This window comes from Pararge aegeria, chromosome 1 (assembly GCF_905163445.1).
Source record: "Pararge aegeria chromosome 1, ilParAegt1.1, whole genome shotgun sequence".
NCBI classification, from domain to species: domain Eukaryota; kingdom Metazoa; phylum Arthropoda; class Insecta; order Lepidoptera; family Nymphalidae; genus Pararge; species Pararge aegeria.
The window spans coordinates 11,527,852-11,552,883 of record NC_053180.1 but is presented as its reverse complement, the minus strand read 5'-3'; the positions used below and the strand labels follow the sequence as shown (position 1 = coordinate 11,552,883).

Genomic DNA, 25,032 nt, shown 5'->3' with positions numbered 1-25,032 from the left:
TTATGCATGTTTGTTACGTCTCTTATACAGGTCCCAGCGAAAAAGAAGCGAAAACAGGTTTATACAGGTTCGGCAACCCGGCCTGCTAGCAAGCGATCTCTGCTCTCGCTTCAAGTGTCTTTTATGCAAGTTTAGAACAAGTCGTATAAATGAAGCAAGTGCCGTTTATGCAAGTTTAAGACGTCTTTTATGCACGTCGCAAGTGTCTTTTATGCAAGTTTTGTACGTCTCGTATGCAGGTCGCAAGTGCCTTTTATGCAAGTTTAGGACGTCTCGTATACTGGTCGAAAGTGCCTTTTATGCAAGTTTAGGACGTCACGTATACAGGTCACAAGAATCTTTTATGCAAGTTTAGGACGTCTCGTATACTGGTCGCAAGTGCCTTTTATGCAAGTTTTGTACGTCTCGTATACTGGTCGCAAGTGCCTTTTATGCAAGTTTCGGACGTCATGTATACAGGTCGCAAGTGTTTTTTATGAAAGTTTAGGACATCTCGTATACTGGTCGCAAGATCTTTTATGCAAGTTCTGACGTCTCGTATATAGGTCGCAGACGTCTTTTATGCGAGTGCCCTGAACAACACCCGCACCATATGCTTAATAATAATAATAATAAATCCCTTTATTACTAAAAAATACTTAATTGTTAAAAACATAAATATTCAAACTATTATTAACTATTATTATATTTAAAACAAAATGTTCCTTATAACTATTTTTCTTAACCTACTTTTTTTTTTTTTCAGTACGCCCTTTGGACGAACGTCTCCTCCATTACTTTCCATGCATCTCTATCAAGCGTGAGTCTTTGCCATGCTGCTCCCATCATTTTGACGAAATCATCGCTCCACCTAATTCTCTGCCGTCCTCTAGATGTACTTAGATGCATCTTATTTCCCTATATTTAGTAAATTTTAACAGAACCAGGGTTAGTCGTCATTGCACTGTGGAGCCACGCTTTTGCATCTGTACAGACGCTGTCATTTGAACTGCTGAAGAAATACAAACCCTTACGAAAATTTTGCTACTGGTTTGCTTATCAAATAGATTGTCTTTATGTTGAAGCATATGGGCATTAGTAAACAGAAGATTGAAAAATTGTAGAATGGTTTTGTTAATGCAATGAAAGTCGTCATACAGATGAATACTGTAATCTTGAAAATTATGTACAAAATAATACTCTTATTATTAAAAATGAGCCGTCAGTCTGTCTATTTCGTAGAGATCCCCCATTATCTCTTCTACTTTGGTGCCAATCTTCTTCGCAATCTGAAACAAAAGAGCAAAATAACATCCAAAAACTTAACAGTTTTTTCATTCTATTAAAATGAATAATTCATAACAATCTGTGTACCGAAGCCTTTTACCACTACCAGGGGCCTACTAGCATTTTATGCTCGTAATAATAATACTGGGCGTTCAAAACAAAAACATGGAGTTTCAAAGAAAAAAGTTAAGCTTTGCAGTTAAAAGTCTTCTTAAGTAAGAAAGTGAGAAACGAATCTCAGAAAGATAATAAGAAAAACTTAAATACAATCAAACATTTAAACATTCAGAGTAAGGAAGAACTGTGATAAACATTGATGTTACAGCAATCCCTCTTCAAAAATGAAAATAGAAGCAACTTGCATACTGAAAAAAAGATAAGATACTTTTTATCGAGGGGAAATCTGCGAGATCTTTTAGGACAAAAAAGTCATGAAAAGAACACGGACGAAGTTGAAAGTCAAAGAATAAATAAAAAGAAAAATAGAGTACATGTTTACTTACATCTTGTTGTTCGGTAAGAGGCATGGAAGTGTAGAGCGTAACCAGATCTCCATCAAGAATGCCCCGAGCAGCACCGCCGCCAGCTGCCTTCCGAGGTGCCTTATACGTTCTAATTAACAGAGAAACAACGACTTCATCCTCAGTATTACAACCAGAAATACCTGTATTGATTTAAATAAGTAAGTTTCCCTGAACATGCTTGGAAATTAGAGCATTATTTGGGGCTAGATGGCGATGTGTGTACTGTCGTAGTATATTTATTTTATTTATTTATTATTAGGACGACCTTCTTCGAGATAAATGAAAATTGTTGTGCTGGCCAAATACATGCGAGCGGCGGCCAGCAAAAAATCCATATATTGTTTGGACGAAAGAAGGCCACAAAGAACTGTATTGTCTCCATTAAAAAAAGACTAGAAGAATTAAGATTTAATACACAGGTTGTACAATACCTGTGAGCTCTAGGATTTAATCCAGCAACGTGACAGCAGTAGTTGTTCATTACATTTTGCAACATGAGCAGTCTTCGGTATACCTTTTCGGAAACTGGCAATATGTAACCCACGCCACCGTCCAGAGTCGCTGTAAAAATATTCAATATTAAGTTTGGCCATTTCAATTCATTTAATTTCAATGCTATGATCTTTAAAACCAGTGCCGGATTAACCACGTAGCAAGAGTAGAAAGAGGTGGCCCCGAATATTTAATACCGCTTATCTCTGTCTGACTGACTGACTGACTGACTGAATGACAGACACGCACACGCACACGCACACAGACATCGCCTATAGTACACTACACTATTAATTACTCACAAAATTGTAACCTATAGATAGCAAAAACGTATTGTATTTAAGATACGTTTATACGTATTGAGTATTGAATTGTATTTTTACCACTTTATACTTAAGAACCCATGACAGATCAAGGGCTCTTTTAAAGATTTTGGTACGGGCCCCGCGCTTGCTTAATCAGGCACTGTTTAAAACACATCTTATTACATTACTCTGTGGTACATATGCAAGAATAAATAAAGTGTTCTATACAAAATATTACGAACGAAATGCAAATAATAGGGTGTATTCGCAATGTTGCGCACAGCCTGCTTCTCTAGGTGCTTTCTAGGACATTAAAAATAAAGATATTTAACAGTTACGTTAAGAGTGTCCTAATATACGGCTGCGAAACTTAGAAGCACACTGCCCAAGTAGTCAGTAAACTGCAAGTTTTAAAAGCTGGCAAGGGGCATACATACATATATTGAGGACACATAGGTACATAGCTGTGATGGGCGGATGGACGTTGGGATGCCAAGGTGCTGGAATGGCGACCTCGCACCGGTAAACGCTCCATTAGGTGGACAGATGACTTCAAACGAGTCGCAGTGATCCGCTGGACTCTTCTGCAGCTTGGATTGTGGTATTTGGAATCCCTACAAAACCTATGTCCAGCAGTGGACGTCCATTGGTTGTCATGATGACGATGATGATGATGAAAAGGAGAAGGGGAAGTCTTTCTGTCGGTATGATGATAATGATAATGGTGACAAACTATTGAATAGAAGCAGGCGTTACTTTTCGGAAATCCATGCTAAGCTTAATTTGCTATACTCCACGAAAAGCAGGAGAATCTGTATGGAGTAATTAATAATTTATTAAACATAAGAATGGGAGGTTCGAATTGCTAAATGAACAAATAAAATTATCAACTAAACCTCTATTGAACATGTTCATCCTCTGAATATGGTTAAGGTGGGAGGGGCTTTCATAGATACATTTGGCGATTTTTTCACTTAATAATTATTCATTGTGAAGTCAACATCTCCTGAGGATGCTACGGTTTCGGACCGAAACGTGCGTAGAGGGTACATTGCCGAAGATCTGTTTGGTGTGGAGTATAAAGATTAAATAAATTATAAAATACACCATACAGATTCTCCTGCTTTTCGCGGATTATAGCAAATTAAGCTTTGTTTTCATAATTTTCATAATCGTAATAAACTTACTGAACATAGTAACATGTCGTCGATGCAGCTGCTGGCCCGGTGTAGTGCGCGCGGCGATACGGAACATTGCGTGCACTTGTTGACTCAAATGGTAATCGCATTTGCGGATCAGTCTTTGACCTGAGTAACAAAGCATTAACAACAAAATATTGAGAAAAATCAATTGAACGCGTCGTTGGTCTAGTAGACCAAGGTTCTATCAAAAATTAATTCAAAATTCAAAAATTATTTATTTATGTAGGCCTATCACAGGTATTTATGAAGCGTTAATACATATATGTTTATACTAGCGGTCCCTCGCGACTTCGTGCTCGTATAAGTCTTTTAGAACTTTTTGGACTTTTTTTTAGAACTTTTAAAGGAGGACAACTATGTCATACATGATTTTATCGAAGCGTTAACCGTTTACGTAGCGGGATGACATAGCCTTCCTCGATAAATGGGCTATCCAACACTGAAATAATTTTTTAAATCGGACCAGTAGTTCAAACAAACAAACAAACAAACAAACTTACTAACTCTTCAGACATATATATTATTATACGACGATAATTGTGAGGTTATAACTCCGTTCGTTAATCAAACCTAAAGCTAGGAGGGTTCCAAACGCGCCCACAACCAACTTATGGGTTATATATTTTGTTATAACCCTACCGTTGTTCAAACATGCGTGCAACGAAATAATTATTTCTTATCTATATAAGATAAGACATAAAATGGGTGGGTCATAATTATATCATAGCGCATATTAACCCTACCGGAGATAAATTAAATTACCCGAAACATTTTCTGGTATTCTGTGGGACTAACATATTTTACCTTAACCTAAAAATACAGTTTTAAATAGTTTATTTGAAATAAAATTTCAGGCGATTTAACACATATATTGATGTTAATTTGCACAGTAAAATTTTTATGCTTAGTTCAAAGGAATAAAGACCATTTGATAATCATCTATAATATTTTATTACTATAAGTATATTTTCGTACCTCCGTAACTCTCTCTGGCTTGCGGCTGGTACATGAACAATGCAAAGTTTCCATCCAAATCGCTCACCAGAAACCCGAGATTGCTGTTATCGACAACGAATTCCATTTCATATATCTGAAAGAATATGACAGAATCAGACAGTGTTTGCGCTCTTTTCGAAATAAAAAGCTAACATTTAAAATTATGCGATTACTCTATATGGCGATATACGCATGCAATATATAATTTTGGATGCGCCTACGTGAGTCCCGTAAACCGAAAGAAAACAAAAACTTCAATCTCGTCACGTTTTATTATGCAAGTAAATCTGATTTATCATCATGAAGTTCGAAATTTGCCTTGAAGTCGCAAAGTGGACAATAAAGTGTGCGTATTACTATAAATTTTGTTATTTTTTAAATAAGTTGCAGTTTCCAAATAAGCAACGATTTTTTTCTTTACCTCTTATCATGCAAAGCATAAAGCAAAATACTGCTTTTGTGTTGGTGTAAGATACTAATTAGTACCTAAACTAATAATATAAGATTTCTAATCAGCAGGAATGAGAGGGACGTTTGTTTTTACAAAATCACGTCATCATTTGGTCATACGATTGGTTTACAACTTCATCACGTTATATCTCTAGCCTTTCGTCTGAGATTTGCGCAGCCCACATATAGGATCACTTGATTTTCACAATATGGTTGATCTTTTGCTAGACATATATAATGAAAACTTACTTATGAATAAAATAAAACTATAAAATTGGTTGGTCTAACAATAGTTAACTGCGAATACATTTAAATTAACGAATGTACATTATAAAAAACCAAACATACCTGTGCAGACCTCAAGTCTCGCGACACCAAAGACAATGTTCTCTGTTGATCCTGATACCTCAATAGTGATATCGATTTGTACACATCGGCGACCAATATCAGGTTTTTAATCGTCATCATTCGATGCACGTAAATCTGTGTGTCTATAAATGCCACTCCTACTAGGTCGTTGTCCTTCAGTTGCCAGATGTAGATCTGTGTGGAGATATACATTATATAGTTTTGGGGGCTTTCAGTTAACCGAAGATGTTATGATAAAATTCATTATACTAAACTTCGATTTTAATAAAAAAAAACTGCAAGATAAACATGACGTTTTCGTTTGAAAGGTTACAGATTCGATTCTCAAGCTGTAAGTAATATGCAGGATTGAATCTGTTACCTGTTTCAATTGATTTTTTAAGAGAAACTAAAGACAATCGAAACAGTTTAAGAAAATCTTCTATCTCTAAAATTAAATCTATATGATTTATCAAGCAATTTCTATTATCTAGATAATGTTATGGTACTTTTTCTGGGGTCGGTTAGTTAGTTACAGAAATATTTTGGGAGTTAATATCTTTTTAAACTATAGGGAAAATCCCATTTCAGCGATTTTATAAGAAAACGCCAACAAGTAAACATCTGACACTAAAACACTATGAATAAAATAATTAATAATAAATACACCTAATATGATGTTCTAACCTTTTGTCCAACAGCAGATATAAGAAAACCTAGCACTTGGGTGAGCGCTGTAACTGGGCCCTTCTGTTCTTTTGCGTAGATTTCTTTAAACCTGTTCTTTGTCAAGGGCTGACCTGGTTCGGGTACCACGTCTATAATGTCGTAAATGATAATCTGTGAAGAAATAGTTTAAAAACCTAAGTTTTAAATAAACTAAAGCGACATTAAGGTTTATAATATTTTTATTTTTTCCTAAGCCGCAACTTTAACTTTAAAATCTACTTTATGGGGATACATTTTGTCAGTTAAATAAATCAGTAACAGTAGCCACTACAAAAGAAGCGTTTAATAGATTAAAAAAAGAGCTTTTAAAAAATGTTTCTCTCTCTTAAATGAGTTACATGCCACATATTAAACAGTTATTTATACCCGTCCTCTAGAAGTGATGTCTTCACCGTAATTGTAATTGGTTCCTATTGCGATATATCCTCGTAGACCTGATCTGCGAAAAATTGTATGCATCACAATTATTCTTATATAAGGTTTAGCACACGTTATTCCCATAAGCATTCTGGGTCCGCCAATAGAAATGGCAGTTGTATAGATGAAGGATTAGACATAGAATGAGATAAATTAAATTGCTAATTGGGGTAGCGTCAATAATGGAATAGAAATGGCAAAGAACCGAAGCTTTAGACTCAGCATGCAACTGATAGTGCCAAGTGTCATGAAGGAGATTTAGTAATATAGCTTTTTGTGAAAGCTCGTCCAGAGAAGTCCTACCGCCATGCTTATTTCTGCCGCGAAGCAACATAACTGTGTTCGGCAGGGTTATTACGTATCTCCCGACAGGCTTCGACAGTCGTCACTCTTCCATACACTAAATAAACAAAAGTGACATTAGACAACAGTGATTGCAAGATTTACGCCTGTCGCAAGCCTGTCGCGTGATACGTATTAACCCTGCCGGTCTGAAGGAAGTGGTTGTCGGTGTTATACACAGTTAACATCTACGCGCCATGTTGATGGATACAGGGCGGCCCTTTGCAGTAAGCGTTCCTGCCAAATGTTGCTCCGATTACGGGCGATTGTTTCCACATAAAAGTGAGCCACCTGCTTGGTCCATCAATAAATGCTCCTGGAGAGGTTCTGTTTGTTTGTTTCTACGTATAAACTCGCTAAGCTTTAGAACTACTAGTTTGAATAAAAAAGATGTTTTCTGCAATTGAGTGCTCAACTCCCGAAGATAATGGGCTATTAACACACCAGGGGTGAGTTACGGGACGCGTAAAATCCGGAATTATTCTGCAGAATGGTGGATGAAAGTTTGTATAGGAAAAATTTACTTATCAGAAGTTGTACGCGGAAGAATTCTTATAAAAAACAAGCGACTTTATCTCGACCCATTAATTTGGTCATAAAAATCTTACCACCAAGCTGTAAATTCAAGAACACTCTACTGTAAATAATAACACTCACCGAGTTCCTTCGTATGAAAGGGAGACGTTTTTCAAACAGGTGACATGCTCCCAATCCTCAAACTCTATCCGCGTGTTAGGTATTATTTCCCAGGATACGGGCGAAAACAGCATCACGGAGAAACGCTCTTGCAAGGGATAAGGAAACCTGAGAACATTTTTAAATTTACATTGCTTTATCTTATTAATAGCCTAAAAGTCCACTCCTAAAAAGTCCACTCCTGGACTAAAAGCCTCTCCATACGGAAGGGTTTGCCATTAACCATCACGCTGCGCGGGTTGGTGATTGCAGTAGATGGTAGTACTACTACCATCAGGGGACGCTTGCCCGTTCTCCTATGTATTCCTTCAGTCGCCTCGTACGAGAAAAGGGGTAGTGACAAATGTATTCTGATCTGGCGTCACCACACAGCAAAAGGAAACAGAGTCAATTTTTCCTTCTTCAATATCAGATATAGCTTGTAAATATTTTTATCATTGGAAAGTTACTTCTTCAAAAGAGAAAATTATGTGTTACAATGGTTTCCAGTCAGTTGGATTAATGTTAAATGGCCTTGGATAAATATTTTGGTGAAAAACCTGTTTCTTACCGGTCTCCTTTGTTCTCGTTAGTCTTCTCTTTATCTTCACCATTGAACTTGTAGTAGGACTGGGTAGGAGTTGAGGTGGAACACACCAAGCAGTATGTTTTCGACTCTACGTGGAATGTAACGGAGTGAGGGGTTTCTCGTAAAGGCACTTTCCGTACGGCCCATGCGGCTTCGTATGAGAGATGGGTGGGAAGTACTGAGATTTTGAGCGACACCTTGAAGAGAAATGATAAATTTTATACTGTCAATGCTGGAAATACTTTTGATATGAAAACAATATTTTATTTTCATTCAGTTTAAATTGGTAACTATTAATTCTTGTTCTTATCACTGTATTCATTTAAAATCCAAAGTAGTGCGCGCTAACACTTTTAGCTTATATCAAAAGTTGATATTATTAACCTATTGTATGTACCTAACAATGACTAAAAAAATAAATACGGAAATCATACATTACAATTGCTAGGTTAAATTTGTCTATACATAAAAAAAAATGCGTGGTAACCAGAGTAAAGAAAATATGTTTATATATGATAGTAGATTTTATTGTATTATCATGGCTGTTTGTATAACTTTTGGACCTGTTCCCCTCGCTTTTCATTTGTCACAACAACAACAAAGCCATATTTTTTTTTTAAATTTATGGATAAAAAGTATTTCTTCAAATTGGTCTTATCTAATTTTTAATCGATTTGATCAAGTTTTTGGAATATAGATGAACGGAAGTCCGTAAAGGACAACATCAAATGACTTGTACTAGTACATTATGTAGTTTAGTAAACAGTATCCTTGCAACCTTTAGTTATAAAACAAATGGAAGTGTTTTTTTGAATCCTATTATTGTTTTCACACAAAACAACTTTATAATAACTCTTTGCCAAACAACTCTTTGGCTTTGTTAATATACGAGTATCTAATATAAATGAAATAACCCTTTGTCAAACGAAATATGTGTAACTATAGTAATCTTACCCAAGTCTCGTGTATTATAATAAAGATAACTTACCTTAGCATTAAAATAGAGGAATCCCTGAGGACAATTAGTGTTATTGAAGGAGGCAAACGACGATACTGGTCCCTCGTCCGGACATAACGGGTGCAAACGCAGTTCCCCGCGCGATCCCAACATTAGAATGTAGGGCGTATGCCCGCATATAAACACGCCGCTGTAACCACCCACGTTACCTAATGATAAAGAATTTTGTCAGTCAGTTAATTATTTTTGTTCATCATCATCATCAACAGGGTATAACAGTCTCTTAGACTAAAGGCCTCTCCCAAAAAGAGGGGTTTTCCATAATCACCACGCTGGGCAGACGGGTTAGTGATCGAAGTAGAAAGTAGTGTAGCGATATAGTCGAATAAAATACTTTTACTGTACTTAAAGCTTTAATCTTCCAGGCAATACTATGATATCACAACTCTTACAAATACTCTACCCCACTATTAATGATATATTTCCTAGTATGTGAGATACTGGGAAATATATCATGGATAGGCCTGTGACTGGCTATTTCCAATCAAAATGGCCAACAACTATCCATCATTTAATGTGATTCGTTAATTTGACCCACGTTAGCGAAAATATGCCACAGATTAACAATAATGTCGTAGTGTTACCAGTGTAATTGTCACTGATTGAAACTAACAATGCGATAAATTATGAGCATCACGACGTTAGTAGTAGCTCAGAGGACGCTGCTGTCCGTGTTACGTTGTTATCCCTTACAGGAAGAAAAGGGGTGCTGGCGACGATTCTGATCTAGGTTAGTAGATATGGAGAGAAACTACACAAATCGGATATCGGTGTTTTGGAACCCTTGCCTCGAAGCGCACTTCCAACTGTCCGTCGCGATTACCATCACTACCATAGGGTAATATGGGTTTTTATTTTATGCCAGCCTACTGACAAAGTCGTGCTGCCAAGCAACGTAGAGTTCCAGTATGATGTCGCGTAGAATCTATTATAGGGTATATAGGGAATCTACTATATAAGGGTAACAGGTGTTTAATATAGTTGTGCCTAACAGCTTAGCCGATTGTCATCTTAGAGTGTAGCCCAGTGCCCATCAACGTATGCATCGTTCAGTATTATTTCGTAAATCTGTTAAACGTTGTATAAAATGCGACATTAAATTTAAAACAGACTTGCCAAAATATCTCATCTGTCGGACGCCTTCCCTTAACGCGGACGCCTCGTAGCCGTCTTCAGGACACGTAACGATATCGCTCCGGTAACCGAACGGGAACGATACGAGCAGTCGCGAAAAACGCATCTTCAAGTTTCCACGAGGGTATCTATACGCCTGAATAAACAGTTAGGAATTAGCATGATCGATGAAAAAAAAAAAACAATCGTTGTATGTTACTACTACTAGTTTCCAAGTAATTTTTATTACCATTGTTAAAAGGCCAACAAACATTATTCGGAACAAAGTTGGACTACTCAGTCAAGTAATTCAAGGTCAAATGAAAGTGCGTAATCTTCACATTCTGTAATTAAATTATTATAAGCAGGGTGCCCAGGTCTGCATTCTGCAAAAGTCTGAATTAAATAGAGTTGATAGCTGTTCATGAAAACTTTACTAGACATCAACATAAAAAGGTAACGAAAGGGTTGGCACTTTTAAGTAAAATTTGGTACCCATCAAATAAGCGATGCAATTTATCAAAAATGTCGAGAACGTCCTTCCGGTTTATAGGTGTACCCATATTTAACCGGTTACCTATTACATGGATTGCTTCAAATTCAGAGGAGAAAATAGGCATCTTCTTGGCAATCGCGTTTATCATTAACCATGGGAAACCAAATTGTAAGGCGACTGCTCTAAACATGCCCTTCGCCTAATAATAAAGAAATAGTATGTAATAGATAAGCTACGCAAAATTCTTACCTGATAAATCATTAAATGGTCACCGCCACACCTCAACAACATCAGTACTCTAGATCCCTTATGCCCCAATCCCACAACCAATATTTCCTGCAACTTATCAACATTGGCGTTGTGTCCTGTATTCATTTCATCGTCGTCATTCGTATTTGTAGGGATCGGGACGGATTCTAAGCTGTCTGCTAATATCTGAAGACAAAATACCATTTTTAAAGTGGCATCATCATCATCTTCACGTCAAAAGATGAACCTCCATTTCTGGACATCAGTCATCAGTCAATAAGTCAGTTATTTCGTAGATATTTGTCAATATTAATGGTCTTATGCAGCCTCTGTCCTCGAGCTACTGCGACTCGTTTAAGGTCGTCCGTCCACTCAATAGGAGTGTACTAAGAGCTGTGCCTCATAAGTCGTTTTTCATATATTTAAAATGGTATGCGACTTTAATGAGTTGCGTTACCTTCTTCTTCTTCTTCTTCTGTTCCTGGGCCTTTTCCGCACTTGGTTGGTCTGGGACCGTCCGTTGTACGTATGGCCACTGATGCAGCTCCCCGCTGGATCACTCCAGCCAGCCGAGCTCGCTCCAAAAGCTTGCGTTACCTTAGGTGTGGAATAAAATGCGTTGATCCGTTGCGTTAACGCAACGCAATAATGAGGCGTCGCCTTTTAAGTGTGTTCTGGATGAAGGGTCTCCTTATATTTTAGCACCTTATGACCCGAACGACCATCAGTTCTTTGAGCCATGTGTGTACTGTGAGCTATTTCGTCGCTTTCGCCTTATGGTAGTCTTAGTCTAGAAGTATACGCAAGCTCATTTCAGGGCTGCCAACTACTCTTTTTGAAGGCCCTGAACAACGCAAAGGTTTGAAGGCTACTGTTTTTAGCCCTCTCCATCTCTCATTGAGTGCACCGTTTTTTTCTTATTAATAGTGTACAAACAATTTACTTATGTAAACAAGTAGGATAATTACAAGAACTCATTTCTAAATAAACACTTGCGCGTACGCATAATTAAGTTCATGGTTCAGTGTACCTTTGCGTTTTCTTCTAAGTTTTCCTAATCCTAAGGTTGCCTGGTAGAGATCGCTACTTAGTGATAAGGCGCCTTTTTTTATCCTGCTATTTGGTGTGTCAGTTTATTTTTTTTAATTGTTCTGGGGTACATATAAATAAAAATAAATAAGGAAGAGATAAATTTAACAGATTACACTTACCCTTTCTCCAGCACAAATATCACGTACAAGGAAGCTCAATCTCATTTCTGGTAGTGAATATATCTCGAGGTTTCCGTTGTCTCTAATGACGAATAACCAGAAGGAAGGTTTAGGGTCAATTAAATGCCGTCTCCACCATCTAGACACACGTCTCGGTACACCAGGGTTTCTAGATTGTTCTGCTAACATGATCTGGTTATACAAAATAAGGAAAAACATGAATACAAAAATTTAAACTGAGTAAAGTTTAAAGAAGGCGCCCACTGTTTTTTTTTGATTTTCACTTACGCTTGCCATAGAAGCAGGTGTTTGGTCTCCGCCATACAGTAACTCATCTTCGTCATTAAGTTCATACACTGCGCCGGGCTTGAAACCTTCCGCCTTTATGTTCTTCCCTTTCATTTTGCCCGTGAATTCGCCTTTCACCTTTGCAAAATTATTAAATTTCATTGACACATAGATTCGTAACAAACCGATTTTACTCGATACGACGTAAGGTTCTTATAAATTAAAACAGTAGGATATGGATTTAAATACAGAGTAAATGATCTGTGAAATCACTACTTCGAAAAATAATCGGGTGTTTAAAGCATTGAATTAAGAACATACATAATCCTCATTTCGCCTTTATTGTACGCGGTGCATTGTGTCCAAAAACAGTGAAAACGCCCCGCACACGTCTCACTTCACACTAGCAGAATGTTGCTAGCTCACTTTTTTTTCCCATTTTGGACGCTTAGAACATCAGAAGTAAAATAGTTACTGTTAACTGCTAAATGGTACGAAGCGACTAACCGTTTGTTCGAGCAACCATTCTAAGGTGGAGAAGTTTTTGACGCTTCATAATTCTGCATGATCTTACTTCTGCGGTGCGAAGCCGACCAATCTGCAGTTGACTACGTCCAGTATTTAGACAACGGCCCAAGCCATTATCACTCTGACACCAGTGAAGTGCACTGGGTTTCTTGCCAGGGTATGCATAAAGAAGGAAAACGGCATAAAACGGCAAAAATTCTCCTCTAACACGAGTTATATATAAATTTTAGGTTAGGCAGTGCTTTTGTGCATGTATGTAATGCACGCTACTGTCTGACACCCTTGCCCCATAGTGGGCTGATAATGGGTAATTCAATACGAATCGTACTGATCGCAAGTTATAGTCATAGTTTACGGATCATGCAGATGGTTCACCTGTTAATAAGTGGATAATCGCCTTAAAACAGAGCAACATTTCGCAGGGCATGCAAGGAACACGTCCCGTAAAGTCCCGTCCCGTGTCCATCAACCTGATTCAAAGGTGTTGAACCTCAATTGCCTGTAATTCCAAAGGCAACTACGTCCTTCAGAACGGAACACAGCATTGCTGCTAAGTAGCAGAAATTAGCAAGGTGGTAGTACTTCCCCGGACGAGCTCTGTCTCAGCTCTACTGCTACTACAGTCAGTGAGAGTGAGTTTATATAACTTACCTGCACATTTTCCATGTCCGTAGTTGTGAATAATCCACTTAAATCTCTATAAGGTACTGCTTTCAATAAGGGTGGACGGTGAGGTACAGCTTGCCTTGTAGGCGCAAGACGTGCCGACTGAAATGATTACCCGTGGTAAATTGGTGTTTTATAAAATGACTGGTTAAACTGATTTTAAATAAAATGATTACCCGTAGTGAATTCATATTAAATAAAATAATAACCCGTGCTTTATTGGTTAAGTGTTAAATAAAATCATCTAATGAAACACAAATAATAGAAAAGTAAAAAATCTTTTTAATACTTTGATATGTAAAGAATGGTGTAAAAATATTTAAGTATTAAAAAAATATAAATCTATGAATAAAATCTCTTTTTATTTTGTTTGTTGATCAATATCACAGTAAATATATAAGCTAAGGCAGTATGAAGACTAGAATGATAAAATAATTATCTACACTCAACGCAACCTACCTATATTACAGTAACGCGAGCGACCGCTCGTCTCGACACGGTAACCCCAACTAAAATACTTCGATAAAGGCTTTGGGGCCTCGATAAGGTGTGCATCTGTGTGAGTGTGCTGTTTCACACGTTTGTTAGTAGTTATACTATATTTAAAATACACTCAATCTAGTGGAACATTTGTATAATTAGTTTACTATTACTCGGAGGTGGTACATGCAGCACAGTTTTTACTATTGCAGTACCACCCTTGTTTATATTTTAAGTGACATTGTAACTGTTCCAAATAAAGATTTATTATTATTAATATTATTTACCAATATTCTAGATTGTCAATTTTATGAGCTTCAACTCTACGTCATTGTATCTTTGCATCAAAGTTTTGAGATATGCACATCTCGAAACTTTGGTGAAAGGGCAGATTATCTACTATAAATTTCACGATTCAGGTATAGTTATGACACTTACTGCAGCATCTCTTGCACGAAGCTCTCTAAGAGCTAATACTAAAGCTCTGCCACACGTAGACACTACGCACAGATAGGGATCAGCGGTTGATGCGGTTTTAGCTGTCCATTCCAGAGATATTGACTGTACGAGAACACCATCTATAAAAGTAACATACAAAGAATATAAAATTCAAAATTCATTTATTTCAAGTAGGCCTAATATAAGCACTTTTGAAACGTCAAGTCTGTCTGTGTGTAGTGACTCTACCACCGGTTCGGAAGGCAGATTCTACCGAGAAGAAGGCGGCAGGAAACTCAGCAGTTGCTCTTTTCCAACATTAACAATTTACATTTTACATTTCAAAATTAATTTTTCTATCTTGTGAGAGATCAAAGCGGAGCCGGATGCTTCCAAGCAACCTTGTCATTAAGAAATTCATCAATTCATCAATTAATATATATATATTTTTATAGTAATAATTGACGAGCAAAGCAGATGGGCCACTTAATGGTATGTGGAAAACCATCACCTATAACAGAGCAACACTTCACAGGGCATACAATTAGCACGTCCTGCAACAGAACGTCCTGTGTCCATCAATTTTGATCACTTGAGGCGTAAGGTCTTAAGCCTCAAGTGCCTACACTACACCGGCGACCACGCTTTCAGACCGGAACACAGCATGGCGATATTACTGCCTCGGACCAGCTCTGCCACAAAAGTCTCTACTACTACTACTTAGTATATGACGGCTCAAGAGCCTCAGAGTTGTTTTTAGAAAGAGTGACGTCAACGATACTGACGTCACTAACTTCAATATTTCCGTCCATCACGATTAAAACCACAACTTGTTGTTTTCTGTTTTTATTACGAATACTTTCAGACGTCCGAACGGTCCGACGTCTCGAGTAATCATCAGCTGCGAGATATCGGCCACCGGTACTTATACCAAAGCATGCTTGTGCAATCATCTGTTGTAAAAACTTGTCACACGACTAATTGTGTTTACAAAATTATGTTGTGAATTTTAACACATGATTGTCAGTAAAAGCTTAGTTTGTGATTGAAACAGTTTAAAAGAAGTTAATTAATAAATCTTAATTATTTTGACGCCGGTAAATGAGGTGTAGAACACCTTCGCGTCGACATATATAATATATATATATATATATATATATATATATAAATTTACGGTGATAGCCTAGTGGATAGAGCTTCGGCCCTCCTCACGCACCTCTTACTTTTCTAGTTATGTGCGTTTTTAATTTTAGAAATTAAAATACCACTTGCCTTAACGTTTAAAGGAAAGCAAAGATCGAGTGGAAACCTGCATGCCTGAGTTATGTACTCAAAGGCTACCAATCCGCAATTGGACTACGGCCTCACTCTGAGAGGAGACCCGTGCTTATAGTGGGCGGGTACATTTCTCACATCTGGGGTAAATATGACTAACACATATAATAGAAAAATACAGGCAAAGACATAAATTCAGTGTTAAAAATTAACAGTTAATATTAAAATCATATTAGAAACATAACACACCTCCGATACAATGGTGCCTCAATAATTTATTTATTTATACTTATTAGTACGTTATAATGCTTTACACGAAAAAGTTAATATGGTATCATTACATTCTTTAAGAACTTTAATATTCCCATAATAATAACTGGCCATTTGTCACGCGTTATTAGTTTTGGATCACCACACAGTAACATGTGTTAAACTTATTACACCCCTTGCGTTTGCTTCGCAGGTTAAAAACTCACTTCTCACGAGCCGTATACCGATGGTAGTTACTTGCACCATGAACTTATTGTTGCCGAGGTTACCAGCGAAGATGGTTGGGGCGCTCGTCATGAATCCAGAATTGTCCACCTCGTTGATCTCTTGACCAGTTTGTAGGATCTAATAATTAAATACCAACACGTCATAAAGTAAACACCTGGTTATATATTCTATATATAAACTTAATAGTAGTTAAAGGCGGATATCCCTGTGGCTTAGTATTTAATATGGTTTTTACACAAGTAATGAACTAAAAACTAACCTATGAATAAACTGGGGCGCTTCTTTAATTTATTTCTATTAAAAATATAATGGATATAGAGGCACGATAATAACATGCACACACACACTCAAACACAAGCACAGCAGACACAGACACAGACACACACACACGCACATACACACACACATACACAAAAACACGCGCGCTCGCGCACACACACACACACACATACGCTCGCGCGGGCACACACACACACACACATACGCGCACACGCACACACACGCACACACTAAAAACAGTACTCAAGATGGTTTTTTTAAATTATTTATCTCTTATTTGCTATGGAAGAGTGAGGCCTCCTGACACGGATATTTTGATGCTTACTAGGAGATCTCCACAACATTTATAATTTATTTACTATGTAAGAAACACTATAAACTATTTTAATTTTTTTTTATTTATTTAAAGCTACAAAAAAACCTAGTCTCACCATACTAGACTCCTCCTGAGTTAATATAAGGTAAGCGTGCGTTCCCTCCATATCGCGATGTGCTTCTCGGTTAACTTCCGTCGCCTCGCCGATAACCGTCCACATGTCTATGCAACCTGAACCACACAAATATTATGAGAACAATTTTTTAAGCTTAATTTCCACATTCAGACTTCAGAATGAACAAGCAATCGTTCTCAGGAGATATATGCTCCAGTGTCCAAGCATCCAATGCTTCAGTGTCCTTCCATAATATATTTCCTACGCAAGTTTGCGTAGAAAATATATTTTGGAAGATCTGTTTGGTGTGCATTATAAATATTGAAGTTATTACAAATTTAATCGTACTAATTTTTACTGATTATTATCGCAAATTATAACAAATTTAGAACGAATATTAACTAAACGTTCATTGTACATATATAAGTTTAAGATCAAAAAATGTAAACAGGTCACAAAAAATATGAACATAAACAGAACCGGGCACGTATTCTGTGCTAGGTGTTGTCGGGGTTCTTCGTCCGCATTTATGAGCTGCGGTTTTAATGGGATAAAAATTTGTTTTCCTGGGATAAAAAGTGTGACTCTCCGTCCTTTTCACTGACTAAATGCCAAAAATCAAGTTGATTGGTTCCTTAGTCAAAGAGAGTTCAACGGACAAACAAACAAATACACTTTCGCAATTAGTAAGGATTAGATTTGATCATTTTTTTTATTTTAGTTATGTGCGTTAGTTATTATCACTTGCTTCGACGGTAAAGGAAAATATCGTGAGGAAACCTGCATGCCTGAGAGTTCTACATAATGTTCTCAAAGGTGTGTGGTGTGGTGTCCACTAATCCGCACTTGGCCAGCTTGGTGGACTAAGGCCTTAACCCCTTCTTTTTGTGGGAGGAGACCCGTGCTCTGTAGTGGGCCGGTATAGGTTTGATGTGATGATGATGATAATCGGTCGTAGGTAGCGACAAAACAAGAGAATTCACTTACCCGGCAATTTAAATGCTGTAACTAGCTGAGGTCTAACTGAGCGTTGCAGCACGGTTAAGGCGCCATTTTTACCACGCCCACTGCAGCAGACCAACTCAAGAGCAAGACCCTCTGCTCGCTTGGCGTCCTCTCCATCCGTGAGGAGTTGAAGCTCCCCCATCGTTACATCACCGATTGGGCAGATATTGAGAAGGGAGTCACATACCTAAAACAAATATTATAAGTAGAATCTATCTATCTATACGTGATCTTTTTCTAGACCCGAAAGAAGGTAAACTTTGGTTATATAGTAAATTTTTTCTTACCTGTCCAATAATTAAAAAAAAAAATTTCGTTATATTTTAGTGTTCAGTTTATTTCCAATGGTTAAGAAATAAAAACACACTTACATGTAGAAAATCTCTTTTCATTTTGTTTGTTTTTATTTATTTTACCAAACGTGCTTTTTTTACATTTTTAAATCGTACTTTACACTAAAAGTTAATGAAAAGATACAGGAGTGTATATAAGCAAGCCTTAAAATTCAAGGGAGTTTAACATACGTACAACTCACCTCAAAGACGTAACTGGTCAGCTGAGTAGACGTTCTTATATCCGATCCGTACACCTCCAGCTCATCTTTATCACATATCTCAATAACGTTACTCGCAACGCAGTCACTAAGATTTTCCAAACGACGTCTTTTCGCGGCTGAATCTGATTCTCTTTGTTCTTTACTACCTTCTTTTTCTCTCTCCGCTTCAGGTACTGTGAGATCGACTGTGGCTTCTAAAGGTTTGTCCACTGAAAATAGCATCCTGTTTTCTCGCTCCGTTACTCGTAGCAATAGAGAATTACCGAGACGTGATCCGAGGAATAGGAAATCCTCCTCTATCACGCACATCTGCAAAACCGTAGACGTATTAGAATAAATTCGCATTTATTAAAGGCACCGCTGTGCTACGCAAGGACGCGTGCGACGTACATCCGCAGGAGAATTTGGCATTTTATATGGAAGTTCCATGCCTTAGTGAAAGGTTATGTTGGTTGACTTTGGCAGAAAATATTTTTGTCGTACTTGATGTAGTACCTAGGTCGAACAGATGTTTATCGTTATTAAGAATGGACTCAGGACATAGGGACGTTGGATCCCTTATTATAAACAGGTAGAGGGCACAATGAATCCAACACTTCGCGTGATGAAAAAAAAGTCTATTTCACTTTCGTTTATCTACTAATATTTTTCTTTTAAATTTTCCTTTAACTTGTCTTTATTATTCATATTTGTATAAGAATACTATAAGAATAGAATAGAAAAATTTATTTGATTAACAAGTACTCATACAAAAAGCAAAATTAACAAAACAAAATAAATGCATAAATGTAAAATGCCAAGTTCTCCTACCGGTGTACCAACAATATGAAATTCAGCAGACTTTACAAGACTGGCATGGAAAAATTTTATACGATTTAAAAGTTGGTTAGCAATTTACCAATAAGGTTGCTCCAGAAATAAATTTAAGTCATATTCTTTCATCCCGGATACACACTCTTGACGACACGAGTGTGAGTGCCTCAACCGTGCCCTTGGGCTCAAGGCTTCAATTTTGGGTGCAAATCACCTACTTGCAGCGTATCACGTAGAACCCACCACGAAACGTTGGTGTGGTTGTGCCGCATGTGTGTGAGATTGCGTGTGAGTGTGTGTGTGTGTCTGTGTGTGCGCGTGTGTGTGTCTGTGTGTGCGTGTGTGTGTGTGTGTTTGTGTTTGTGTTTGTGTTTGTGTGTGTGTGTGTGTGTGTGTGTGCGCGCGCGCGAGTGTGTGAGCGCGTGTGTGTGTCCATGTGCGTGTTCGTGTGCGTGTGAATTTTCGTGTGCGAGTGCCTGTGCGTGTTCAATATGCTATTCGTAATTCAAATTTTGCAACAATGATAAAAGCGCTTTAATATTTCGGATATACGTTTATTTCTTTTTTAATTAAGTTGTAACCACATAAACTGATTATGTTAAGAAATTCCGAATATCGGAGAAACAATATCTTATCATAATAGGTACATGTTTTTTCGCCGCATTCATAGAACTAGAATCGATCGCAAAGCAAAAGCTTTGCTAAGCATAATAGCCTTTTGCTTAAATAAGCTGGTACTGCTGATTTTACTCACACAAGATGTTAACACAGATGCCGCAGCCCTATCCAGATGAAAACTTCGCACACTCCGCACGGAATCCGAGAGGAGCGTAAGAACATACAACTGTCCGCCGCGTAATGCTAGAGCCAAACGAGTCTCGCCTATAGCGGCGACTCTAGCGCCATCTAGTGTTATGCAGACGCCTTCTTGGATACCTATAAGTACAGAATATTAATTGCCTTGTTTTGGTCTGCTGAAAGGCAAGTTACACAATTCCAATAAGAAACAAATCCAGGACCTAATAAACAGATAAGACATTGGGCTATCAGAAAACAATATCATATTTGAAAGAAAGGTTTGTCAACATGAGTTTTGATATTAAACGTGCTCGTTTGGAACGAATGAATCTTTTTAAAGCATAATTTAAAAAAAAAATAATGGTAATAATAACAACTTACGTAAAGGAAAGTTTGTAGTATGAGTCGCGACGCTGTTCAGTGATACTCCGTAAGGCGGCACTGACTGGTTAAGGTATATTAGCGAGTTTACCGCCATTATAAGACATCCCCCTGAAATAAACATTCAATCTTATTAATATCTAACAATATCATAATGCTGGAGCGTTTGTCAATAATTGTAAGAATGCGCTAATTGTCCCGAACTACTCCGATTGGGAAAATTTTGAAGAAATCTACTTTTTCAAAACCTTTCCGAATTTCCCATTAATGAAAAAAAAACAGTATTCGAATGCATTACGGAACTGCTAGTCACTGTTTCAGTTTTGGTCAAATTAATGACTATTAACAGTTGTTTTACAAACTCAAACGTCTATAGACCTTGCAATAAAAAAAGGCTTTACCTAAGGGTTTCTGTAAGGGTACTGCTTGGATGCAATCGAATGGTAGACCTCCAGTGGCCCAAATGACTGGGTGCACACGAGCACTCATGTTAAGACTGACTCCCGCCATTGCACAAGTGTCACTTCTTACAGCTGTACGTCTATTGGAAGAGATGCTGATTAGTTTAAGTAATTAAGTAAAAATGCTGGCAACAGCAACCCAGCCAACAAAATGGCATCTTTGTCACACAAAATATTCTACCAGTTTTAGACAACCTCTACACACATTTTTTGAGGAAATGAATTTTCTCTATGAAGATATAAATAAAATTAACAGCAATGATAGATATTGATTATATATCAGATTTTTTTATAGGTTCTAGAACTTTCGATTCTATACATCTTGGATGCAAGTGACAGCATTCCCTTGGACCAGTGCCAGGGGATGAGATGTATTATAACAACTTATGTGGGTAATACATGACAAACAGTTAAATAATTCATCGTTATATTGATATATATTCCCATCAAGCCAGGTTAAAATAAAATATTCTGAATATGATGAGCTTCATATGATTTTGTCTCTAATTCAAAGAGTTCACTAGAATAGAGTTAAGCTTACCCTGCAAATGTTCTGACTGGTTCATATAACAATAGCAATGTTGGTTCATAGTATCCATATAGGAATTGCAAATCCAGAATATTGTCTATCTTTTCATCCAAGTCTTTTAGTACAATCACGTAGGAGGCTAGAGTTGGTGCACGTGTCACTGTTTGAGATCCATGCTAAACAAATATAAATATGTATAAAGAAATGAACTAACTTATACATTAATTAAAATTAAAATTAAAATTTGCAGGATTTTGATAAAAAATTGTTTTCACCCACATTTTTCTTTGTATCTGACAATGGTTTAGCTTCTAAAGGGTCACCTTCTTCAGAAGTAATGTCTTTCCTAAATGGCAATACGGCAAGCTTACGTCCATATAATAACATAACTGCACATCGGAATTCCGGATCCACTCTAATCCAAGGAATATGTGGATGAGTTGTCCAACCTCCCTGAAAGAAATTTGTTATATATATCATGGAGTTCAAGTAAATCTTATTAAAAAAATATTTGGCAGTGTTTTGTTATGCTCTTAAAGTTTAAAGGGGCTGTTAGTTTAAGTGTATCATTTTTAAATATAAATAATTGACAGACTTAGCCAATGGCATACCTGACTGTAAACCATAGCTTCAATACTTTGCAAGGCATGCTGGATAAGTCTTACAAAGTGCTGCCCTATGCCAACATGCCTAATGTACCTGTAATAACACAGGCAACCACAGCAGCAGCCAGCAACCACAACATTATGACAAGAACACTGCAATACTATTTGGCGGCAGAAATAAGCATGACAAACAGCAATAGTTATTCCCTGGGTGAGCTCTGGCACAAAAAGCTCAAAAGCTCTAAGGACTAGTAGAACAAATCACATCTTAACTAATATGTAGTTAATTTGTTAGTGTCTTTCACTTCTGTGGTCTATAAATAATGAATTTAAAGAATATGACTTAAGGTACTGATGTAAGCAATATTAGTTTCTTAGGGCATCAAAAAAGACCTCTAGACAAACCAATTTTCTTATTCAAATTCAAAAAAGTTTTATTCATGTAGACCTTATTACAGGTACTTATGAAGCGTTCATACATTTTACATGTAACACTAATGTTAGTGGTGGTGATGACTGCATTCGTTAACTTAAAACTAAAGCTAGGAGGGTTCCAAACGCGCCCTGGTCTAAGAATAGCCCACAAAAACTTAGCCAGGTTTTTTTTTGTCAACTCACAGTCTAGTTAATGTTGAGCTATGAATTTAAAGCAATTCAAACCCAAGCTTTATTATCATACATGTAATCCTTAATATTATAATAAGATTTTCCTCAATTTAGTTTATTGACTTAAAACATTCCTACAACAAAAACCCACCTCCTGAAACAAATAGTTTACCTTCATGTCTTCCTCTTCAAAGTAATGCATACTTAGAGTAACTAAGTTGTTGGTCTGTGGATCATATTGTAGAACCGATAGTTTTGCCTCCTTAAATGACACCAGCAAAAGATCTCGTCCAGCACTGGGACATTTGACAGAAGCTATTGACATAACATTGCCCCATAGAGTGTATGTCGCCAGGCATTCTAATTTCATTTTAGGGGGAATTGGTTGACCAGCTGAAATCATAAAATCCAATTGTATTTCTTGAATTAACTTTGTAATAGGTAACATAAAATTTAAATTAAATACTTGGGATGAGTCAACATGATATAAAAAGTGAGTGCACAAAAATAACAACAAGTTATATACTAAATTATTCAAAAAGTAATTCTGTATCAGAATCCGTATCTGAGAGGTCACCTGAAGTGACAAATCCCACAGTAAATTACAATTAAGTATGGTTTTTACTTTTTTTGGCAATTTTTATGATGCCTAATATATGAAACACTTACACACCACTTCTGGATTACATTTATACAAATATACCTATAAAGCTAGATTAAATAGCATTGAAACTAAAACCTTAGATAGATCAATTGAACGTACACAAGATTGAAATGGTTGAACTGTAGAACCTCATTTGTCTAGTAGCTAGCGCATGATTAACAACTAAGACACTGGGAGGCATCTTTGCATATTTCGTGTCAATGTAGGACTGAGGAGCATCGATAATGCAGTCATATTTATTTCAAAATACCCACTAAGTCAATGTCATGAACATTGGATGTTAATCAAATATAATTTTAATGGTTTCTTAAAAACTATAACTATAAGTTCATATTTGTTATAGTTATGCAAAGTTTAATTATTTACCCACTTTATACATTTACACACTTACACTTATTTCATAGCTATTTTTTTTGAGTTAGATTCCCAGGTTTTTTTTTAAATATATAGACAAGTGCTTGACTGCAATCACACCTGATGGTAAATGATGATACAGGCTAAAATGGAGCGTGCTTGTCTAGAAGAGGTACCCAAGTTATAGGTATTGGGGAAGACAGAAGATTGGAGGGCATTCTAGGACTTTGCAGGCAAAATATTTGTAAGACTACAATAGCATAGCATAGAAGCATACAATAACATACCAGCTGCCTAGAAAAGCATGTTAATTCCTTGATATTGTCATTGGCTTAGTCATCAATCAAACCCAATAAACAAATTGGGAGGAGCATTTTCCATGCCCAAGATGAGGATGATGGAAATGTCCCTTTAAGTTATTTTTTTAATTCTGTATTTGCTACACACTTTATACATTCTGTGAGCTCGTAACCAATAATCCTAGACGTCCAACAAATACTATACTATAATACTATACTATTGAATGAATCTTACCGGCATTAACCTCCTTGGTATGACCCTCAGGTAGGAGCCTGAACACTTTCACGATATTGGCGCCAGCGGTTATCAAACACATCTCATCATTATTGAAGAAGCAACAGCTTATTGCGTGCTCGATACCCGTAGCAGGATGCGTTTGCCGGCTGACGGCAAACATTTTTATTTACTTTTATATATTTTTTAGAGGTTATGTAAGATGGAAATGCAACTGATATATTAACGATACTACAATCAGATCATTGAACTTTTGATATGTTCTAAGTATAAAAACGGTTCATTTTTATCTACAAATCGTATCCAAAATAGACGCGATTATTCTGAAATTATTTGTTTGTTGACAACGTTGACAAACACTTAACCACAGATTAAGCCGCCTCCATACGCCTGACAGTACGCTGTGCGGCTATGCCACTCT

The 25,032-nt window shown here is 37.0% G+C and overlaps 1 protein-coding gene across 2 annotated transcripts; it reads right to left on the bottom strand.

The window, feature by feature from the left end:
• Nucleotides 1-1,134: 1,134 nt before the first annotated feature.
• Nucleotides 1,135-24,981, bottom strand: LOC120623649 (cleavage and polyadenylation specificity factor subunit 1). Of its 2 annotated transcripts, none has more exons than XM_039889790.1 (28): nucleotides 24,612-24,981; nucleotides 23,232-23,452; nucleotides 22,128-22,301; nucleotides 21,861-22,024; nucleotides 21,260-21,399; nucleotides 20,859-20,969; nucleotides 20,434-20,615; nucleotides 18,846-19,175; nucleotides 18,293-18,497; nucleotides 17,306-17,421; nucleotides 16,574-16,712; nucleotides 14,823-14,962; nucleotides 13,890-14,006; nucleotides 12,711-12,848; nucleotides 12,423-12,614; nucleotides 11,212-11,397; nucleotides 10,470-10,623; nucleotides 9,324-9,502; nucleotides 8,318-8,532; nucleotides 7,729-7,875; nucleotides 6,679-6,751; nucleotides 6,271-6,423; nucleotides 5,584-5,778; nucleotides 4,765-4,879; nucleotides 3,775-3,894; nucleotides 2,222-2,351; nucleotides 1,770-1,878; nucleotides 1,135-1,268 (listed from the first exon to the last, which is right to left on the bottom strand). In XM_039889790.1, exons 1-28 carry the CDS (start codon nucleotides 24,772-24,774, stop codon nucleotides 1,188-1,190), a joined length of 4,389 nt encoding a protein of 1,462 aa, XP_039745724.1. In that variant the 5' UTR covers nucleotides 24,775-24,981; the 3' UTR covers nucleotides 1,135-1,187. The 2 variants fall into 2 exon arrangements, with proteins under 2 accessions (XP_039745724.1, XP_039745734.1); XM_039889800.1 differs by lacking the exon at nucleotides 24,612-24,981 and adding an exon at nucleotides 23,823-23,878.
• Between the last annotated feature and the right edge of the window lie 51 nt (nucleotides 24,982-25,032).

What these genes read in the sequence shown, in the direction of transcription:
- LOC120623649 (XM_039889790.1), bottom strand. Translation starts at nt 24,774, where the DNA reads ATGTTTGCCGTCAGCCGGCAAACGCATCCTGCTACGGGTATCGAGCAC. An exon ending in ATATTTGTGCTGGAGAAAGG is followed by an intron (nt 11,398 to 12,422) that starts GTAAGTGTAATC and finishes TTTTGTCTTCAG; the next exon opens with ATATTAGCAGACAGCTTAGA. An exon ending in CTTTCATACGAAGGAACTCG is followed by an intron (nt 6,752 to 7,728) that starts GTGAGTGTTATT and finishes AATTTTTCGCAG; the next exon opens with ATCAGGTCTACGAGGATATA.